This window comes from Eleutherodactylus coqui, chromosome 1 (assembly GCF_035609145.1).
Source record: "Eleutherodactylus coqui strain aEleCoq1 chromosome 1, aEleCoq1.hap1, whole genome shotgun sequence".
NCBI lineage: Eukaryota > Metazoa > Chordata > Amphibia > Anura > Eleutherodactylidae > Eleutherodactylus > Eleutherodactylus coqui.
In genome coordinates this window covers 168,671,660-168,695,321 of record NC_089837.1, presented here as the reverse complement: position 1 = coordinate 168,695,321, position 23,662 = coordinate 168,671,660, and the positions used below count along the sequence as shown (strand labels likewise).

Genomic DNA, 23,662 nt, shown 5'->3' with positions numbered 1-23,662 from the left:
GTCACGCTCCTTTCAGTATGTCCTCTCCTTCTTGCTTATCTATAACTTATAAGTCAAGAGAAATAAAAATATAATTCGGCATAATTAGGAGATGGCAAAATAGAGTTTGACTGGATCAGAACACACAGGGTTTATTTGCTGCATGTTACCCTAGAACTACAAAGAATCTGTAGACTGAAAACAATAGAAAAATTGCAATGAAGGTTTTTGAAATGTGCTTAATTTTTTATATTAGATGTGCTGAAAAAGAAAAAAAATAGCTAACTTGAATTATTATGTTCTAGTAGGTTTTGGGAACAGTTATATTGCATTTGAAAAGAAAACAAATTCCATATAAAATTAAACCTCATTTCAGTCCTTTTAACTTTTTAGGTGATTTTGTAAAATATAAGTGCCACCCAGGGTTTACCTTAGTAGGAAATGACATTTTGACCTGCAAATTAGTTACCCAGCTCCAGTTTGAGGGTTCCTTGCCTACTTGTGAAGGTAAGTGCATTGTTTCACAGAGCCATGGTTACATTTGTATAATTTGCATACAGAGTTATTCAGTTCTCCGTGAATATTCATGCTTACAATTTTCATTATTACTGAATGTTAAAATTAATTGTTCTCTTGTGGTTTCTTGTGATTGGTAAATGTAATTATTTAAAGCTTTTCTTGATGATGCTCTCAGCTGATACTAGTAATATGAAAAGTATTGTTTTCTCTTGAGCTGTAAGCGGAAAGAAAGCTTTCTGAGCCATTAACAAACTAAAAGCTGTCTAAGATATTTAGGATGTTGAAACCGTAAAGATTGCTTATGAGAAATAAGAAGGAACCAACCTTCTCTCTACACTTACATGTGTGTGCAGTATATTAAGTGCTGACTGTATTCTGCACTTTACTGTATTCTGTAAGAACAATAGAGTGATTATATTAGTAATGCGAGGTACCTAGAGCTTCCTGCAGAGATTTAGTCTATGGGCATAAAAGGAAAATAATACTATAATAATATATTGAATCTAATGGTCACATGGAAATAAAAAAATAATTTTATTTTGATAAAAACTTTTACAAAACAGTCATCAATATTATGCAATCACCTAAATGTCCAACAGCACTCCAACTACTCACTGGAAATTTTTCTCTTGGCATATATATATAAATAATTGGGGAGATTTCTTAAGACTTAAGTTTCATATAACAATCTTAATCCATACTTTTTTGGAGTAAAATGTACCAGATTTAATAAGAGTTGCAGACCTTTTTTGGGGCATATTTGTCCTGAAATGTATGACTGCTATGAACAGATGTAGATTTGTGCTTTAATTTGCACCGGTTTTGGTGTACATTACAGTAAAAGGAAGCCCTTTCCCCTCCTGCTAAGGCCTGTCTACTTTTCTGGTGGTGGGAAATGCTAAGTCACAAATTATAGTGTGACTTTTCTATATCATAACATTGTCACAAATATATTACTTAGCTTCCACTTATAACATCTATGCTAGATCTATCTAGCACATCCTAGTGGACCCCATTGACTGTAAATGGGTATTCCCATCTAAGTTCACATATTGTTTTCCCCTTTCGTCATTGGTATGCATCAGGAGTATTGTCCAGTGTATGCTGTACCTTCTAATTGAAGGCTGCAACCTATGCCATTGTATCAGCATATACCATGTGGTGTAGGGTATTGTACTCTATCCTTCTGTGTAACAAAGTACAGCAAACTACACTTTCATATTCAGTAAAAAAAATGTATTCCAATTCATACTGGTCTGGCAGTTTTTGGCATTCGAGCGCATGGCACCCCATGGAAATGTTCTGCAAGAATAATGCTGCCAACTGTGCTTTTCTTGCCATTAAAATACTGAATAGTCCTTAAAATTTTCCACTTACTCTTCAAAAAGAAAGTTGTGCAGCAAGTATATTATAAGAAATAATGTTCCAGCAACTATAAGTTATAAAGAATAGTAGAAGGCACCTTGAAGTTCTGTAAGCTGTATAAATGTACTCAGAAGGACGCACGTTATCTGATCCACCTACTGAACATATATTTATACCATATTGTTCAGCATCTGATATTTTTTCAATAAATGTATGGATCTAATATTGATCATTATTGGATTTAACATTGCATTTTGGTTTTAATTACAAAGGAAAAATGGAAAACAAGCTTAGACAAGTGTATTAAAGGAGATGTCCCACGCCGAAACGGGTTTTTTTTTTTTTTAAACCCCCCCCCCCCGTTCGGCGCGAGACAACCCCGATGCAGGGGTTAAAAAAACCACCCGCACAGCGCTTACCTGAATCCCGGCGGTCCGGCGTCTTCATACTCACCTGCTGAAGATGGCCGCTGGGATCCTCTGTCTTCATGGACCGCAGGGCTTCTGTGCGGTCCACTGCCGATTCCAGCCTCCTGATTGGCTGGAATCGGCACGTGACGGGGCGGAGCTACACGGAGCTACACGGAGCCCCATTCAGAAAAGAAGAAGACCCGGACTGCGCAAGCGCGGCTAATTTGGCCATCGGAGGGCGAAAATTAGTCGGCACCATGGAGACGAGGACGCCAGCAACGGAGCAGGTAAGTATAAAACTTTTTATAACTTCTGTATGGCTCATAATTAATGCACAATGTACATTACAAAGTGCATTATTATGGCCATGCAGAAGTGTATAGACCCACTTGCTGCCTCGGGACAACCCCTTTAAAAGTATAGCTTGGGAAACGCATGAGGATTATTGAGACAGACTGAATATTGCATTTATAAATACTAAAAAGTAAAGTTATCTTAGCTTACCAATGAATCCCCAAAGTGCAACCAAAATTAGTCATTCTTACAATACTTTTATTGAAATAAAAGCTGTAGCTGTCAGTTCTCACATAGGTGCTGGTTCCCATTTTTTCTTTACCTGTACTCTTGAGCACAACTTTCAAGGTCATATTGTACATGAGGGACAAGATTGAAATTAGACATAATGTATTCTTTTTTATTAGAAACTATATTAACTTGGTCATTCTTGTTAAGTAACTTCTTGAGGCTTAATACTGAATTAGTACCTCTCAGACTTTAGTAGTAATTCAGTGTAACGTTAAGTCCTTACAGTTCAGCTTAAGGGCTCAGTCAGACGGGCGTTTTTTCGCGCGTTTTGCGCATGCGCATGCGTTTCGCGCATATATAGAACCAATAGTTCGCTATGATATCGGTCACATGTCCGCTTTTGCGAAAAATTATAGGACACGACGATTCGCAAATCGCGCCTATCTGCGTTCGCCATTTTATGTGCGCACCAAAATCATTTTTTTCGCCGGTCAGACGAAGTTTCATGCGCATTTTGATGCGCACGGCGATTTTTCTCCGGTCAGACGGGCGTTTTGCAGCGACGATAAACGCGGGTAGGTGCAGATTTTTCCCGAGATTTTTCGCCTCCGGTCACGCGATTTGCGCATGCGCCTCCGACATGCGATGTGCAAAACGCACGAAAAAACGCCCGTCTGACTGAGGCCTCATGGTTGTAAATGTCGCTGGCTTAATAAAACTACCAAGGAGTCAAAATCCACTTTTAAGGTGCTAAAGAGAATATTTAATCAGAAAATCACCTCTTGTATACATTTGTATGTTAAATATATATATTTTTAAATTTTAGATTTTTTATGAATTGTCAATGTGATGATCAATATTTAAAAAAAATCCTAAAATCCTGAATTTTTCACAACAAGGGCTCAGTTACACGGGTGCATTGGCACACGTACGCTCGCATGAAATTCACATGTATGTGTGAGTGCAATGCAATTTTAACTCACCCATAGCAAATAATGGGTGAGATGGCTGCGATATTGCAGAGAAATTGAACATGCTCTGAGACAAAAGTTGGACATGTGAATAGACCTTTTTAAAACAATGTGTTTTATTTTCATGCGAGTTTTGTGCATCTCGCAATGCACAAAACTCGCACAGGAAAGTCATGTAAACAGGCCCTAACACAAGCTCCACTGTTCATAATAGGGGAAAATTACAGTTTATCAACTCCTCCTCCCTGCACTAAGCAGGTCAAAGAGCATGCCCACAACACTCTCTCATAGAAATTAATGGACAACTCCATTGTGTCTATGGCCAGTGAGACAGCTGTGTAATACCAATCAGAAGATACAAACTGATTAGAAAAATTGAATACACTTCACTATTTGGTTTTAATTTGTGAAAAAAATAAAGGTGATACACTCCTTATATTCTATATTGTTTAAAATGGTAGTGAGAGTAGGAATAATAATAATAATCTTTATTTGTATGGCGCCAGCTTATTCTGCAGCACTATAAGAAACCATGTAGATGAGTGTTGAAGCATCTTCATGACCTTTTATAGAAATTCAGTTTATTTGGATTTGAGGTGTGAATTGACATGATTTGATTGCTGCCAGTTTATATGCCAATATAATTTGTAGGCAACACAATTACCATTGTAAATATAGGAATACACCACTATAGACTTTAATGTACTTAGCAGAGAGTTATTTGAATGCAACCAGCCTGTCTCAGATAATATAGATCTTTTTCTCCTGGCTGAACAGTTACTAAGCTAAGGGGCAAGAAAAGGTAAGAAGCCTTGGCAAATTTCGACCCATTTCGACAATTATTAAATAGGTAGTTTCAGCATAGAATAGCACATTGCTAGGATATTCTGTAATATTAAGATTTGTATGGACCTACCTTTTGGAACCCTTGTTGATTCTAAGAGCCTAAAATGGTCCGTTTCATAGTTTTTTATGCAATGGGAGGCTAAGAGTGCTGCTTTGCAGGTAAATACTGTGAGGGATCTGCAGTGCTAAATTAGTACTGACATGTTTTAATTCTGAGGATCCTTTGGGTTCCTGGCAGTCAGAACCCCTGCGAAACAAGTAATTGCATATTCAAGCACTAGTAAAAGTGGAAAAAACATTAAATAGATAATTAACGTCATTCCTCTTACTGGATTTGCCATGAGTTGCCTTCTATCTTCATAGCTTGCAGATTTTCAAAGTGGAGATTGTTAAAAACAGAATTCATTTAAAGAAGCCCAAGAAGTTTCATATAAGTACAAGACTGTCCTGTTGAGGAAAAGTCTTCAGTGATTACCACCAAATATTTTTGCTTTCTTTTTTACACATTTTAGGATGATTTTCAGGTAAGGGCTTATATTTTTAAGCCCTCCCCGAAAATTCATCCCGCGCTCGCCGGCCGCCCATTGCTTTCAATGGAGCCGGCAATACAGCGTTCTTCTCTGCCACAGCTGTTACAGCTGTGGCAGAGGAGAACGATCTTTATGCTGATAGTGCGGGGGGGGGGGGGGGGGCTCACTCTTGCCACTATTGTGGCTTAATAGTGAGACCTCAGAGCTCGAAATGCAGCCCTGCATGTTGCTCCTCACCTGCCCTATCCACTTCTGTGTTTTTTACATGACTTTGGTGATTTGCTAAGATTTTCACAAATGAAAACCTTAGCGGAGCACCAGTCATATACAAAAATGCTCGAGTCGTCCATTGACTTCAATGGGGTTCGTTACTCGAAACGAACTCTCGAGCATCATTGAAAGTTCAACTCGAGTAACGAGCACTCGAGCATTTTGGTGCTCGCTCATCTCTAAATATATTGCGTCCATCTGATAATGGGAGAAAACTAATAGGAACATTAGCCTTCAACCTCACTGATCGTTTCTGGGACAAGTTTTGCTGTATTATGCCATTCTCATTTGGAATCTTTCTAAAACTCTGCCCCTGATCATCTTTACATTCATTTGTAAGACAAAGTTATTTCTACCGTTTTACATTTGGCAAAACAATCTAATTTGTGGTTCGCACAACCTGTTTGATATTTAAACATTCTCCCGAAAAACTGAAAATTCCTAATGCATTTGTGTAATAAATGATAATGGTCTGACTTGGATCATGGCACACATGATGTATTTAATGCTGAATATGTAGCCTGTTAATAATTTGGCCCTGTCTGCATACAAATTCTCTTCTGTGTTATTTTTAGCAACTTCCTGATGGTAACAATAATTATATTTTTCTCATTGATCATTCAGTTAAGGGAAGTAGTAAAGTTTATTGTCTGCAGCTTGGTGAAAAGGTTTATAATTATACTGCCCGTCAGAAAGCATCCATTGTGAAATTTGGAAACATTCCTAGATTCTGTTATTCCGAATAACATATCTCTTTTTACTACCTTTTACTTTCAACTATAATTTGGTCATAAAGTGAGATGGCAGCTTGAAAGACATAAATAGTTGCATCCAAATCGGTGCTTTATTTGGCCAAAACAATCACCCTTTCTACAGTTAAGCCTGATATATATATATATATATATATATATATATATATATATATATATAACTCTTTATATAGCACTGAGACAGTCTATAATACAACACGGTAGAAGCATTTGTCTACATTGGTCTCTTTCATAATTGCAACCTGAAGCCACTTTCACATAGCCATACTATAGACAAATAGTAACACCAGCAGCTCATGCCCTTCAACTGAATCAAACTTCTGTAGTGATCTATGTTCAGGTCAATTGAACTGCAGGAGATCCAGGTATCATAGCCATAAAGCAGATGCCACAATATGCCCTTATAAGGGTTGTTTGAAAGCAACCTGACTTCTCGCGTTAGGCATGCCATGGACAATTTAAAAGACAGTCATCATGCATGCGTCTCAACATAGCACTTGCTGTACACAGGGTGAGCCTGTGAAAAACTCTCCCAGCACCACACTCTTATGAAAGTTGTCTAAAAAAAAATCTGTATGTGTTGCTCATAGCAACCAATCACAGTGCAGCTTTCATTTCTTATACAGCTGGGGTAAAATGAAAGCTGTGCTGTGATTGGTCGTTATAGACAACAGACACAGATTTTCTTTTAGACAGCTATGATAAGTGTGTGGTGCCTGGTTGTTTTTCCGTGGCCCATCCTGTATAATATGTAACAGAGATGCCCAAGCATAAGAAGACAATGCAGACTTTTTGCAGAATTGGCTTATTCAGATTAGAACCTATAGCCTAGGTGCCTTTGACAAACCAGTGAATTGCATATCTTACAGCCAATGGATACATTTGCATATAGGCTTAAGTTATGATAGCCCAGTTCAAGTCTATTATAAGTTTAAAATATTGTATCTTGAGTGATCACTAGATATATATGAGATAGATAGATAGATAGATAGATAGATAGATAGATAGATAGATAGATAGATAGATAGATAGATAGATAGCGTAAGCTACCCTATATGTATCCTTTAGAAATTCATGTGCATTCTAAATGTATCACAGCATAAATGTAATACTTTGGAAATGTGAAGAAATGTCGGATATTCTTTGTGCTTGTTAGTTTAAACTAGTTGGTTCATCTATTGCACTGGCTGTCATTCTGTTTATTTTAATCTCTTATAGCACAATGCCCTGCAAATGAGATTCGCATGGAATCATCTGGAGTCATTCTCAGTCCCGGCTATCCAGAGAACTATCCTAACTCTCAGACTTGTTCATGGAGCATTAAAGTCGAGCCAGGCTACAATATATCAATATTTGTTGATACATTTCAAAGTGAAAAACAGTTTGATGAACTTGAGATATTCGATGGTAAGAAAAATAAAATATACTCAAGGGAAAATTATACTGATGTAGTTCACTTTGTGTAGATATATGCATGCATAGTACAAGGAAGAGTAAATGAATGTTTATATTGTATCTGCTTTGAAAGTGTTATGGTTTTCATAGTGTTATGTTTTAAAATGGAATGACTCCTATATAATTGCATTTACAGAATTTCAATATAACACAAAATCGTGTAAATCTGTGATTATTATATTTATTAGTAAATATAACAAAAGTATGACATGCATTTACATTTTATCTGTTTTAAAGGGCCATCAGGACAAAGTTCTCTTATTGTGGCTTTAAGTGGCAATATATCAGGGCAACACAATTTTACTAGTAAAAGCAATAATATATTCCTTCGCTGGTCAACAGATCATGCTACAAGTAAAAAAGGCTTCAAGATTCGATACTCAGGTTTGTGAATACACATCTCATATTTTATCATTTGCACGTTGATTACTTTACTAGCTCACATATTCCGCGTATTGATTGTTTTTTTGTGTTCTGTTTCATGCTCTAATTGTAAACCAAAATTATTTATATAAAAAAGTGAATCTAGGGAGATGGAACCTGACTGCTGTTAGTGATGGATGCATTGGTCTATATCTCCTTCACATGGATGCACAGTTTTCACCCTGGTAACAGCTGAATATGCTTCACAGTGGTCAAAATTTGGAAAGACAAAAGCAGTGACACCTTCAACACTTTTGGAATAAAATCAAGTATACCTACAGAAATTCTCACCTTCCCACTAGGGCCTCCAAGATGGCAACCAAGGAGTGGCTTCTGCTACAGTGACCATGACTCTGACTTAGTTAGCATGGCAGCCCAAATAGAATATATACAGAGAGCAATTACTTTAATAGAAGAGAAAAAGAGCAGAAGAAAGAATATCAGAAGAAAAGGACTACCTGAAACTTAGGCAACAGAAGCTGTGCTAAAAATCACATCTGAAGACTTTGTAGACCTCTTTGGTCAAGATAGAGCCTCTCACCTCATTATTAAAGACTTCATCAAACCCTGCAGCCTGAGCCAAAACAAAACAATCCACTGAAATATATAATCTACAGTTTACTATCATTGTGGATACTGAGATACTAAAGCTATCAGCTGCAAGAGAAAGGCAGGTCATCAGATATGAATATACTACATTAAATTTCTATCAGGACATTGCTCCATTTACACTTGCTAAAAGGAGTCAAGTTAAACCACTCTTGGATGTAGTAAGAGTAATGAACCTCTCCTACACCTTGCTCTTTCCCTTCAGGATTGCAATACTAAAAATGGGTACCACATCAATATTCACTCACCGGTGAACTGGTGAAAAGCTGGTAAATCCTGGAAATTACTCTAATTACAATTCATTCCTGGCCACCAGTCTAAAGCATCTGCGAGTTCCACCTCTTCCTAAGATTGAGGCTTGGTAGATTTCATCACATTCCAAATCTTTGAAAGTGAAAAAAAAATATCCTTCAATATCCCCCCCTGAACAGACTGATCAGACCTTGATGTACCTTAACTTACATGCTATGATTGTGAGTTTGCTGTTGTTTAATCTTTCTTTCTAGGTTATATGGAGGTTTTAAAGCTATTGGACTCAGAAACGCATATTAAGTTGTCAAATTTTTAATTAAAATGTTATTTCATGCTGCTCTATAAGTCTCTCTGTAATATGAAGTTCTATAAAAAATGAAATCCCCTTTATACGTTAACATTGGTCTACATACCAACCCATGGTCTCACCCAATGTCTTTTGTGGATCTTTTTTTCCTCTTATTTTTTATTTCTGCATTCATGCTTCTACCCTTTTACTCCTCCTACCATTTGGAATTGAATAGAGATCAGGACTTCCCCTCCCCCACTCTATTTTCCACCTACTCGTACCTCATTCATATCTCTTAATCTGTCCCTAGCCTTTTATAAACAGGGGATCCCCCTTCCTCCTCAGAATCAGTATAGTTGGTGAAGATCCCCAATAGAAGGTGTTAGTTAACAAGCTCACAGCGCCTACTGTAATTAATGCTTTTCAATGTTCTTGCAGTACTTTATTCTCCTTTTTCCCATTTCTTCTAAATAACGATCTTTATATCTTCACAGCTCTTCTATTTCCTTATAACTTTCATTTCACCCTCTCTATTTTCCTTCCCATTCAACTCTCATCTAACTGGGATTTTATTATGTTGTAACAGCAAGAACTTCTTGCCACCACAAATATACTGTAGCTGAAATTAGTTTCTACCTTTAAATGTCAAGGATTTAAATTCCCCCCACAAAAGACACCATATAATCTTCTTTCTGCACAAATTATAAACAAAATTAAACTTTCTCCAGGACACACTTTAAAAGCAAAAAAAATCCTAACTTACCAAAACAATATTTCAACCAATGGTTTCATAGTTGTCATCTCAACTCAAAGCTAAACAATAATATACTGATACCGATGGCAGACTTCACTTCCTGAAAGGTGAAGTTGACTCATTCTCCTGTACCTTTTGTAAAACCTACACAGATTCCTCGGCTATTGAAAGTCTTAGAAGAGCTCAAAACTTTACTAATGGTCCTATCATACTAGGATGTCATATTACTTTTAATCTTTTCCTAGATTCTTTCTCAATGTACAGCAAGAATAGTGTGGTATCAGAAAAATCTCTACGATGTTAAATACTCTGTCAGAAGTATTATACCTATAATGTGTATTTTGGGGGTATTTTTTCCATTTAAAAAAATGTTTTTGTGGAGCTGAATGAGCTGCCTCTGATTGGTCACAGCCCTCACCAATCAGAGGCAGCTCTCACTCACCCATTCATGAATTCATGAATGGGTGAGTGAGTGCTGCCTCTGATTGGCTCAGCGCAGGGACCAATCAGGGACAGCTCTCAGCTGTCATTAACTTGTCCATCCCTAATCAGCATCTGATTGAACAAAGTTAATCACATTGTCATATTTAAGGAAATCTCAAAGTAGTTCATAAAACAAAATAGACCCTAGCCTACAAATCACTGAGGACCCCACCACCCCTTGAAAGATTATTGCCTTATCTAGTTCTCTTTGCAAATATTCCTGAGTAAGATTTCACTTCTTCTCTTATGCTGCATATATCCCCCATCCTGCAATACCCTTTTTGCTTTTTGTTCTCCACGTCCTGCCCTCCACCCCAACCCGCCTTTTATTGAGTGCATTCTTGTTCATTGCTTTGTGTTTAATGGACAGGCATAACAATGATTGGATGATATGTTGCATTTTACCTATATTCATCTTTGCTACTCCATTTGGATGTCTATGCATAATGCATGTGACCTTTTTTGTCTCTGAACTACTTTGTTTTCTCAACAGTTTCTATTATGTCATTTCTCTTATACATTTCAGTTTAAAATTCAATAAAAAGTAAATTTATAAAAAAAAAAATTGAATCCACTTTTCAATCCACTTTTTTGAAAAGTGTCATTTTTATCTCAGTGCCAGGGTGATCCTAATGCAAAGTAGAATCAATGCAAATATATTTCACAGTTATCTAAGCAATATAAGCTTTTCATGCATTAGCTGTACATTTTTTTAATATATATTGGTTAGCAAGTAAAATAAAATATAGTATTCTATAAAATATGATGTTGTTTTTCTCTAGCGGTTTACTGCAGTCTAAACACAGTGATAAATCATGGTGGCATTTTGAACAAGACAGGTATAGAGCTTGGATCAAAGGTTCACTATTTTTGCAAGCCAGGATATCAAATGATTGGGAACAGAAATACAACTTGTATTAGAAATCCAAATGGGATGTATGAATGGGATTCACCAGCGCCAATATGTAAGGGTAAGTTATATTTATGAATTATACTTTTTTATTTTTTACCTGTTATCTACAATAGTAGTATGTAAATTATTGAAATACATTAGTCACACAAGTCAGTACAAAATGACACTCTGAAGGATCGGTTAGACGAGCGCTTTTTTTTGCGCTCCACAGATGTGCAAAATGCCCGTGACCGAAGCTCCATACTTTTTTTACATATGCCCAAAATAGTGTGAGCTGTCACAGTGTTCAGTGGTGATGGGACAGCCACGAAAGCCGAAGCTAAGCTCCGACCCTCCCATTGCTGGCTGTCGACAAGCAGCCGGAGGGGAGAAGAGAGGAGGTAACCCGGTGAGGGGAAGAGAAGGCGGAATGTCTCCCCAGGCACCACGGAATTGTGGCCTCGGTATATATGCGCTGGGGCCTTTGCTGTTCAGGCATTTTTACATCACCGTCGGGGGCACGTAAAACACCTTCGGCCGTTAAACATAGCCCCTAACATGCATCAAAAGAAGCCATCATAATTAGACTGATTTCAGATTTCACTTCCATACTTGGTCCATATTTTGCTGACCATAATACACAGCTAATGTAAATCAATATTACTATTCACGTGGGCATATTTTTTATGGCCTTTTTTTTTTTTAAATGCAGCACGACCTATTTTTTGCATATTTTCCTCTGTATTTGTATTATTATTCTCTATTGGTCAAATATGGATCAGTATTTGCCTAGTAGAAATTAAAATATACAGAGGCAAAAACAGATTGAATAGTGGTGAAATATTGATGACACATGATTATAATATCATCTAAAACACATCTGGAAAAAAGATCCATATTATGGATGTGTTTCTGTATGCTCATTTGAAACAAGCCTTAGGCTACCTTCACACAGCTCAATATCGCGCTTGTCAACATGCGTTTTACCCACAGATGTGAGGTATTTTTCTGGAAAAAACACCTCGCATCACTTCTCTGAAATTCCGATCCTCAAGCACTTGTTTCACGCTCATCGGAGGCTCGGCAAATGTTTTCCATTGATTTCAATGGGAAACATCACATCGCACTTGCGTGCACATCGCATGCTATGTGATGTGTTTGACTGTCCCATTGAAAACAATGGGAAAAATTAAGACATGCAGTGATTTCTTACCTCGCAGCATTGCTGTAAGGGAAAAAAAGGCTCTTGTGTATTACTCCATTCTAAAGAATGCAGTTTATATTCTTTGGAATTTTTAAATTCATACTCGTGTAAATGTAGCCTCAGAGAGCATTACATCAGAGGGTTTCATAATTGGGTGCTGGAAACAGCATTACGACACAGATTGGAACCAAACGGAGCAATTCACTTGCATTGTGAAACGAACACCATTTTGGTGTCCGTTTTACAAGGGTTTCATTTGTTTTATTTGGAGCATAAAATAGCATAGTTGACTATGCTATTCTGTACTCTAATTAAACTGGATTTACTCAGGCAATTGCAAGTTGCACCTGATTTTTCAGCCCATGCTCTTGCAAGACACCACACATTATAGGATCCATTGTCAGGCTGATATTGCCTAAAAATGGAACCTGCTTCAGTTTTTCTGGCACGCAGCATCACCCATGTAAATTACCCAATTGAAAACAATGGGATAATACATCACACAAGTTTTGTGCGTCATGCAAATGCACAGGACTTGTGCGATTTTGATGTCCATGTATATAAGGCCTAAAATGAAAACAAACTGAAACCTTGGAAAATGGAAACCAAAGTGGTGTCTGAATCACTAATGAAATAGAGATACAGAAACAGAACTAAGATCTTGGTGCAGACACCAGAAGGAAAGGTTGAAATCAAAGGTAATGAATAAGAAAACCTATTTTATTTGATGTAAGCTTTTCAAAGCAAAACAGCCTCTTTCTCAAGGACTTGCAACACAAAGTTTAATATACGTTTGATACCTCTCCAGCAGTTTATTCCAGCTTTTGAGAAAAAGGTTGCTTTGACTCAAAACACATCATGACCTAGCATCAAACAAAATGGGTTCACTTATTCATCACATTTGAGTTCAACCTTTCCTTCCAGTGTTTGCACCAAGATCCTAGTTTTTTTTCTGTACTTCCATTTCATGCATCTGACACCAGTATAGCCTTTCAGCTCTGTAGTGTCACTAAATAGAAGAATCCCCATCTTCCTCACATTTCCATGTCTTTTCTGCATTAGAAGTTCTGCCCACCCGTTTTTTTTTTCTGTGTCTTTCCCATTTGCACACAGATTCGGAAACACGAATGACAGTAACTGGTTCCATTAGTTTTCGTTCGGGGGTTCTTTCACAATGCCGTTTTCAGCACCTTTGATGAAACCCCTGGAACCTGGCAAGGTAGCTAGCAGGACCCTTCAGGGGCCCTGGGAGAAGATTCTGAAGTTGAGTATACACTTTTTTTCTCCATTCTCAGTGGCATATCTGCACCAAAATATGGCAGATTTTTACTGCAAAATGTCCTATGGATTTGCTAATGAAAATCTGGATGAATTTTTCGACAGCAAAACCTCCCTGTGTGAACACACACTAAGGGCATATTCAGATATGGCAATTATGCTGAGCTTCCTGGCCATGTGTTTTAGAATTATGTAGCCAGACCCGAAAGCAGTTTTATCACAAGTTGCTCCAGAAGTAGAAAGATGATATTAATAATGTAAAACAAAGCAGCTTACAGTAAAAATCATATGCATTTTTGGCAAACAGCTAGGATCGCAGTTCAGCACTCACATCTGAATATACCTTTTGAACAAGAAAGGAGGATTAAAGATATGTTGAAGAGAGGGAGGTTGAAGGGAAAGAGGATGGGAAGGTCATTAAAAACTAGCACTACATCTCCCACACCCCATATTCCAATCTTGTTATTCTCAGGAGACAGCAGGCACCAAGGACCCCCTATCCTCAGCTCTACTGTCTTTCCACTGCTCTTCATGCTCCAGCCAGGAGTCATATCCCAGAGCTGCCTTGCTCTGCTCCACAGCCCACCATCTTTCCCACATATCTTCCTCTACCAGAACATTTCCTTCATGCTGGAACGCCTCCTTTTACTGACATGCAAGAGGAAGTGGGGAGGGAGGACTGGGTCCCTACACTCCATTGCTTTCAGTGGGTCGCTGTATTACTGACAGTAGCTAGTATACAATGCTCAAAGTCGTCAGGGCAACGATTGTACTAAAAAAAAAAGGTTTCTTGTTATAATGTGTTGAGTGGCCGATAGTATCTCCTGAGTGACTCCCTCTCTGCCTCCCAGCCCAGTCCACCCCAAGCAGTGCAGAAGCAAGAAACCAGCTGCTCCTCAGCAAAGGCTTTGCCCCTCAACACACATGGAAAGAAGTGACTCCCCACTGCAGAAGGAGCCAACTCATCAATGCTTCTTAGAAGACAGGTGGAGACATGCATCCCAGGCTGGCCCCCCGCACCGTGGTCCCAATATTGACTGCTTGGTCTGCCTACATGATAGGCAGGCCACTACACATTTTCATAAAAATCATTATTTGTATAAGAATAGTGTTTTTTTCTTAGCATTCATAGCAATCATAGCAATGAACGCTAAGAAAAAAACACTATTCTTACACAAATAATGATTTTTATGAAAATGAGTTGGCCTTCTATGAGTTGGCTTTCTATGGCCAAAATAACAGATATAGTGAAATTATAGTGTGGATGAGAAATGCTTAATTGGTTAAGATTATCTGTAAACCAGGTGACATTATTCTCAGGCTGTCAATTATTTTGCATGTTCAGTACTTAGAGTGAAGTACTTGAAGATTCATACTAATTGAAAGGGTCTCTGAAAGAATTTTTAAGATATGACTTTCAAATCACCTTTCAGGTAATTAAATATGCCTCTGTAAAGCACAGTTAATGTTAAAGTATGTTTCACAAATCATAGTGAAGGGGAATGGGAACTTTGCTTAAATACTGTGAAAAGGAATGAGAAATGGAAAGATAGAAACAGTACAGGAAAGAAACAGAACATACTCATTATTCTGAAAATACTAAGTACTTTTTAATTTGATACAGTAAATAAAATAATATTTTAGACATTCAGAAAGCACAAAATACATGCTAAAAATCTTAAATTCTGTACGTTGATATTGTGACAACTTGGGCAATGTTCTGGTTATACAAATATGGACCTAAAGTTGTGGTCATAAAATGACAACTTTTCAATTTCACAAAAAATACACACTTTTCAAAACCTAAAATATAACCATCATTGATCATTTTCATATAACATATCAGAATTAACTGAAAAACCCTGCAGTATGTAAGGCTAAAAACAGTGACTGCCTCTTATATCATTTATTGATATTCATTTGTTGCTGCCATTGCTCTAATAAAATTCATCTAACATCTTGTAGCGAGACCATGGCTGCAGTCCAGGTTTAGCTCCTTGGTGAATTACAGAGAGAAAAGCCATTGAATAGTGAAACATTTAACAATATCCCTGTATGGAAGCAGTTGTTCTATATTTCACTATAGAGTGGCTTCATTTCTTCTAACTTGCGGTTTGAACACTCTATTAGACATTTCTAGTTCTTGAACACTCTTTTTAACATTTTCCTTGGAGGGAACACAAGACAAGATTTCTGAAATGAAAGCAGGAGAAAACAAGTTGTAAAATTTTGTGAAAAGCTGGCTTGTGCAAAATGTTTTCAACTTTTTGTAATCTACACCAATACACTCTTACAAAAAAGGGGTGCTGTTTGCTTGGAGGGTGTATGGCTGCCCCAGTAAGTGATGTAAATTATATCAATATTCTACTCCAGCTCTAGGCTGGCATAAATTTTGGTGTAGGCACAGAGATTGCTTGTGCCTCGTCATATATTATGTATGTGTACTGGTGTCTTAATAATATTAAGACTGCTGTTTTAAACGCTAGTCTTAATTAGTCTCCCCTGTTGCCTTCAATCTCAGTGTGTAACAGCTTAGTAAGCCTTTACTTCGTTGACCTTTTCCATCTACACTTTCACCTGGATTTTTTTGCCTCAGGGCGTCAGTCACTTCCATTTCCAAATCAGACTTGTCAGCAGAGGCCTTCCTGAGGATTATTTTCAGACTTTGCATCTGTATTTCAATAGTAAATTTGTATTGAGCAGTTTGCTCTTCTAGTATTTTCTATAGCTGCTTCTTCTGCTAATGTTCCGAGGTGCTCATTCTCAGCCTCTTACTTCTTCAAGGCTAGCTCAGCCTCAATTTCTTCATCTCCACGGAGAGTTCCCTCATAACTGATCACTATAAACAGCACTGTCACAGTGTTCAGAGACAAGGGGACTCCCTGTAGGGATGAAGAATGCCCCTGCCACCACTGTCACAGCTGTGGCACAGTAGCACAATATTCTCCCATTGTTTTCAATGGGGTAGGCGCTTCTGCAGCCCCATTGAAAGCAATGGGATGGTGGCAAGCCTTGCAGGGGCTTAAATATAAGCCCTTTCCTGAAAATCATCCCTAGGTAGTGTAAAAAAATAAAAAATATATATACTCACCTCTCCGACGCTGCCGGGGCTCAGGCATGTCTAGCCACTTGGTCCCACTGAAAAGTTCTTTCAGCAGGTGGGGATTTACAATTTTCGCCTCCTAAAAGGGCTGTGTCTGACTGGCTGAGCGCTCAGCCAATCACAGGCAGCGCTTAGCCATTCATTGTGACAGCTGTGGCAGGGGAATTTCTCATCACCATGGGGAGTCCTCTTGTCACTAAACAATGTTTCAGAGGATCGCGATCTTCTCAGTATGTTCTCAATTAGGTCAGCTTTGCTGCCACTGGCCCCATTGACCACAAGGTGAAACCCCTGCTGAAGTGAAATTGTGGCTTGTCGCTGTATCATGTAAGCTACATTAGCTTTACGGTGGCATTGAACCCTTTGTGGTGACATGTTTGTACGACAGCAATGATTTGTTTCAACACTAGGCAATGGTTCATGGTTAGATGAAGGCTCAACTAATGTTAGCGGCATTAGCACTTGAGATGACATGATATCATGTTCAGGAGACTGTGAAGATAGTGGTAAAGGACTATGTTTCAGTGTTGTTGGTCAGTATGCAGCTGTGAGATATGTATGTGTACATTTGTGAGGTGTCATTTATTGGAATCTCCACACAGGTGTCCAGCTGTCTCACAACCAGTTACGAACTGACAGACTGAGTACTACTGTATCATTAGCAACTGAGGCCACGGGCATTTGTGGGGGATGTAGTCCGCCTGTAATCCCTCATTCAGTGCGCAGGGATGAAAGATCTGTGATAAAGTCACCATCAGGGGTGGAGCTCGGAGCCCCAGTGACTGATCACATGATGGAGACATCATCACATGTAACTCACACAGTCACTCAGTCCCTTATCACTCACAGACAGGTGGTCGTTAGTATTTTGACTAGTAATTATTAGGAAATTATAGTACCAGTGTTTCTGGAGGCGCAATTCGCCACACAGCTGTGCTACATGGTACATCCATTATGATCTCCATGCATTACACACACAGCACATTACACACACAGCATTACTACATGCATGCTGATGCCACATATTACACAAAAAGGCCTACTACATCCCTCCTGACCCCATACATCATACACACAGCTGTACTACATCCATCCTGACCCCACACATTACAAACACAACTCTGCTACATGGTACATTCATTATGATTCCCACACATCACACACACAGCTCTACTACACCCATCTTGATTCCAATACATTACACACAGCACATTACACATCCAGCTCTGCTACATTTTACATCCATTATGATCCCCACACATCACACACATAGATCTACTACATCCATCCTAATCCCACACATGACACACACACAGCACAATACACACACAGCTCTACTACATCCATTCTGACCCCACACATTACGCACACAGCTCTACTACATCCATCCTCATTCCCACACATTACACACACAGTTCTACTACATCCATCCTGACCTCACACATCAAACACACAGCACATGACACACAGAGCTCTGATACATCCTGATTCACACACAGCTCTGCTACATGATACATGTATTATGATCCCCACACATCACACATACAGCTCTACTACATCCATCTTGATTCCCATACTTTACACACACAGCACATTCCATACACAGCTCTACTACATCTATCTTGATTCCCACACATTACACAGACAGCTCTACTACATCCTGATTCACAGACATTACACACACAGCTCTACTACATCCATCCTAATTCACACACATGACACACACACACGCACATAGCTCCGCTACATCAGCATCCATCCTGATTTCCACATATGACCAGACTCTTGGATACAGTGATGAGCCCCTGTCATGTGATCCCTGACTCCACCCACACAGGAGATCAAATGATGGTGACATCATCACAGGTCCTGCTAGCTGCTGTCAATTTATCCAGTGTAAAGTACTTTCTACCAAACTGCACAATGGCTCCTCCCACAGCAGTGACATCAATGGAGATCCTTCAGCCCACCAGATCTCTTTTACCAAACTGCACAATGTCTCCTCCCACAGCAGTGATGTCACTGCAGGTCCTTCAGCCCACCGGATCTCTGTGGTGGCGGTAGGTTGGTGTCTTCTGTCAGGACCGCTGAATTGTGTCTGAGATAATAACAGCTTAGTTGTATTCTCATTTTGTTATTTTTGTCCTCCCCTTTTCAAGACCCTAACTGTGTTGTTCTTCTGTTGGTCAGGCTCTGTGTTTTATATGTGTTGTAGGACCTCTGATGATGTCACCAGGAGAGGAGCATCAGAAGCACTCACATACATACTAACGGACAAGTGGTCGTTAGTAGTTTGATTGAGTTTTCTGTGTAGCATGTGATTTTATATAATTTTTCAATTTAAATGGATACATAGCCACACTTACCACAAAGGGCCTAGGGTTGTAATCTGTAATACACATTAACTTTTATTTTCCTTCTATTTCCTTTTACATTTTCATTAGCTATATGCAATTTGCATCCTTCCACATGCTTCTCTCACTTCCTTTCCTTTCTTATACTTCATTTGAGTTTCATAAAATTAAATTTCATGAATCTCTATCAATAAGCCTCTGTTCCATATATTGGGAATGTGTAGTAACTGTTTTTTATGACTCTTTGGACTACATAGTCTGTCAACTTGTCAATTTCTATAGGTCTAAATGTGCATTGGTTTACTGATTTAGCTTATTTCACGAGAGTAGTTATATTTCATATTTATGCCAAACTGAAAGCAAATTGCTGTTGTATCTTATCCTGATGTTTTATTATGCTTGATTCACTGACCAATGCTACAGAGAAGTGCAAATTTATCATAGATGTATGTAGTTCAAAAAATATTTAATTTGTCATCTCGAGGATTTTCCCTGTTTAAATAGCTGCTATAAAGCATACACACACAGACAATACAGAAAGGACATGTCTTTCTCCATTTAGGCTGCCCAGAGGGGAGTGTTAAAAAAATAAAAGATATTAAAGAATGCTAAAACATATTATTTATGTTCTACAGACTTTCATCTAATTACTGAAGCACAAATACAGTACATGAGACATTCCAGTGAATTACAACTAACAGAGTAATAGTATAGAATTATTACAATAAATCTTACTGAACAACTTGTTTTACTTGAACAAAATGTATTTCCATATATGAGGTTGTACAGGTACTTATCCCTTTGAAGTTAAATAAGCATTACCACAATATGCAATGGATACTTTCACATATTGTGGAACATTTCTGCTGTATTTCCACACAAAAAATCTGCAGTAAAATCGGAACATGATTTTGGTGCAGATTTAATCACAGAATTTCACTCATTACATTGAAAGTCCATATTACATTGAAATTCCTCAACCTGACCCAACGCTGCAGTGGAATATTTCTGCTATTAGTAAATAGGGTTTGTTAAAACTCCATTCACTAACATCTTAATTTAAATAGTTGCGGAATTTTTGTGCTTAAACACTAAAGTGGGCAAAATATTTAGAGTATAAATTCATGGACTTTTGTCTCTTTTTACCCGTAATGACTATTCACCTGTGGGCAAGAACAACAAATTATCTATAAATTACACAGATTTTTAAAAGCATTTCACAAACTAGGCTAAAAAAAGAAAAGAAGAAAATGCATTATCATAACCTGCACTTAACATTTGTTATATAGAAGGGAAACCATAAATAAACAACATTCTAAAATATTACTGCCCTTAACAGCGAACCAGCAAAAATGACCTTTAAATTTAATTACATATGAACTGAAAACCTCTCAGTGCTGCTGATTTTATTATCGTGTATATTGCAGTCTCAAAGCGTTAAACATCTAATAATATTTAAATTTATGTATATTTTTCAAAAAACATAATGCATAAAACGCTCAGCTTTTATTTATGTTTTCAGCTATATCCTGTGGAATTGCTCAGCCACCTGGAAATGGCTCAGTGTCTGGAAATGAGTTTACTTTAGGAAGCAAAGTGATATATGAATGTAATGAAGGCTACAGATTACAATCTAGTCAACAATCAACAGCAGTATGTCAAGAAGATGGATCATGGAGTAATGCGGGCAAACCACCTGTTTGTCAGTGTAAGTATAATGGAAAGATATATTTTTTTTTTACATCCAAATAGCTTGTCATGTCATATATTCAGAATTCAATTGAAATGACTGTAAAAAAAAAACGGTAAAGGAACACTGCTCCTTATTTAATCAGCAGGACTACTTTACTCCTTGTCCTTGGCAGGTAGTTTTAAGCAGATAAAGGGGAAAATAGTGCAAATGCTCTGTGGAGAAATGTATCTTATTCACACAGATGATCATCACATCAATGTTCTGTCCGTATTTGCAGTTTACTGCACACAGACTCATTACAGTGAATGGGGCTATACAGACATACATTTTTTTTACATGAATCCAAAAAAAGATTGCAGTATGTCCTATTCTGGTTTAACTTTATAGATGACAGTCATCCATTCAAGTCAATGGGTGTGCAAAAAAAAGGAGCAGACACAAGGACATTTATGCATGCTCCTCTTTTCACTGATCATTATTAGGAAACGCTAGAAAGAATCGACCATGTGAAAAAAAAATTGACTACACGCGGATAAAACATGGAAGTAAAAAATGGACATTCACATTGTTTTCACGAACTAAAATCAGACATAATTATCTAAATGAGCCCTAAAAGTAAGTAACCAAACTTTATGGTATATTAAAGGGGTTTTCCATCAGGATAGGTCATCAATAGTTGATTGGCTGGGGTCCGCCGATTTGGAGCCCGACCGATCAGCTGTGCAGTCGCATACTATCAGCGCCTCAATAACTGACGTCAGAGCAGAAGCTTCCACGTCAAGCTCTCATGTAGTGACCTGCGCTTGTAACTGCAGACATGGCTCTCATTGCAATCAATGAGGGCAGTGCCTGCAGTTACAAGTACCAGCCACTAAACGGAGGTCGTCGTGAAGGCTTCCGCATTGACCTCTGTGTATTTGCGGTGCTGACAGCATGCAACGGCACAGCTGATGGGTCGGGGTCTCAAGCAAGGGACCTCAGCCGATCAAGTGTGATAGTGTGGGGGTATTGAGCTCAGAAGATTGACATCTTTCCTCTACCAGATGGATGGTCACACACCAGAAAACCACATCCAGGCCATAAGTTTTGTAAAATTCGATAAAGCAGTCCTTTTATTGTAGTAAATAAGCATCAATAACACAGTCTTCACACTGTTGTTAATCATCATATTATACACGTCACAAACAAGACCATGGCCATCTGGCCACTAAATAACATAGGCTGTGTAGTCCTGTCTACCACACAAGCCTGGTGCCTCAACACATAGCAACAAAGTCTGTCATCTCATACCCATCCTGGGTGCCAACCTAGAGGCCATCCAGGATCATGGTTCTCCCAGGTAGCAGGAGATGTTCCTCACCAGATCAATGCTTGTTCTACAATGGATCTCTCTAAGAACCAGAATGGACACAGAAATCTGCACAGTAGCTAAGAATCATACATACCTTCTCTGTTTCTCACTCACTGATTTGTAAAGAGGTATTAGGATAAGACATATTATCTGATAAGTGAGGGCTTGACTTCTGGAACCTTTTGGGATAACCAGTGTGCTGTGACAACTGTTGTGCAATATTAGCTGGCCTATGGTGGTCACTAAGAGGAGGATAAGCAGGAAAAAAATATTATAGTCTTATTATCCTATTGTCCATATTATACGAGTCTTGAAAAATAATTTTCTCCTTCTTAATGTCTCCTATATTGCATATCGATCATAATTTATGATGTTTTTATAAATGTAATCTTTTTAATTATTTCTGATATTTATTCAAGGAACAGAATGATTTAATATTAACCTGTTTTAAATTATTTAAAACGTTTCTAATATACTTAGCTCAGCTCTATTATCTGTTCCTGCTGTTAGTACTGCAGAGTCCTGTGTTCTTCTTTTGACTATCAATGTTTCATTTTTAGTCATGTAATGTTAGGTAATCAGGTCATCCAGTGGGTCCCATTGAAGATTATGTAACTATAGAGGAAATTTTAGAGATTCTTAAAGTTTTGAGCTTCGTCTACTGAAACCTCTTATTCAGACTTGTACTTTTATACAGTACTAGCTTACCCGTCGCGCGTTGCTGCGAAGACAGACAGACATACATTCATTCCTTTTTATATATCTAGATAACAACCAATCACAGCGCAGCTTTCATGTTACCTCAGCAGTATAAAATATAACAACCAATCACAGCGCAGCTTTCATGTTACCTCAGCAGTAAGAGAAATAACAACCAATCACAGCGCAACTTTTATTCTGCCTCAGCAATATAAAAAATAGCAACCAATCACAGCTCAGCTTTCATGTTACCTCTCCGGTATTATATATAGCAACCAATCACAGTGCAGCTTTCATGTTACCTCAGTGGTATAATATATAACAACGAATCGCAGCATAGCTTTCATGCAACCTCAGTAGTATAAGAAGTAGCCACCAATCACAGCACAGCTTTCATATTACCTCAGCAGTATAAGAAATAGCAACCAATCACAGCACAGCTTTCATTTTTCCTCAGCATTCTCAATATCCAGCAATTGTCTTCCGAAACGTTCGGCGGATGCATCATTTTCTGGTTGAACACTCATCCCGTTGCTCGTAATGCCTTTTGCTTTCGTGCTTGAGATGGAAATCAAACGATCTTTGTCTGGGGGGCATAACTGTCGACGATGCTCGCACGCGCGCCACCTATCGTAGGA

At 38.2% G+C, this 23,662-nt stretch overlaps 1 protein-coding gene across 1 annotated transcript in view; it reads left to right on the top strand.

Moving 5' to 3' along the window:
* The window catches only part of CSMD1 (CUB and Sushi multiple domains 1), a 1,401,348-nt gene that overhangs the window by 1,186,578 nt on the left and 191,108 nt on the right, over nucleotides 1-23,662 (top strand). Inside the window, exons 46-50 of the mRNA XM_066607269.1 lie at nucleotides 373-486; nucleotides 7,404-7,592; nucleotides 7,878-8,024; nucleotides 11,233-11,421; nucleotides 20,804-20,989. Coding sequence (XP_066463366.1) covers nucleotides 373-486; nucleotides 7,404-7,592; nucleotides 7,878-8,024; nucleotides 11,233-11,421; nucleotides 20,804-20,989 — 825 coding nt within the window. The remainder of the gene's footprint in view (nucleotides 1-372; nucleotides 487-7,403; nucleotides 7,593-7,877; nucleotides 8,025-11,232; nucleotides 11,422-20,803; nucleotides 20,990-23,662) is intronic.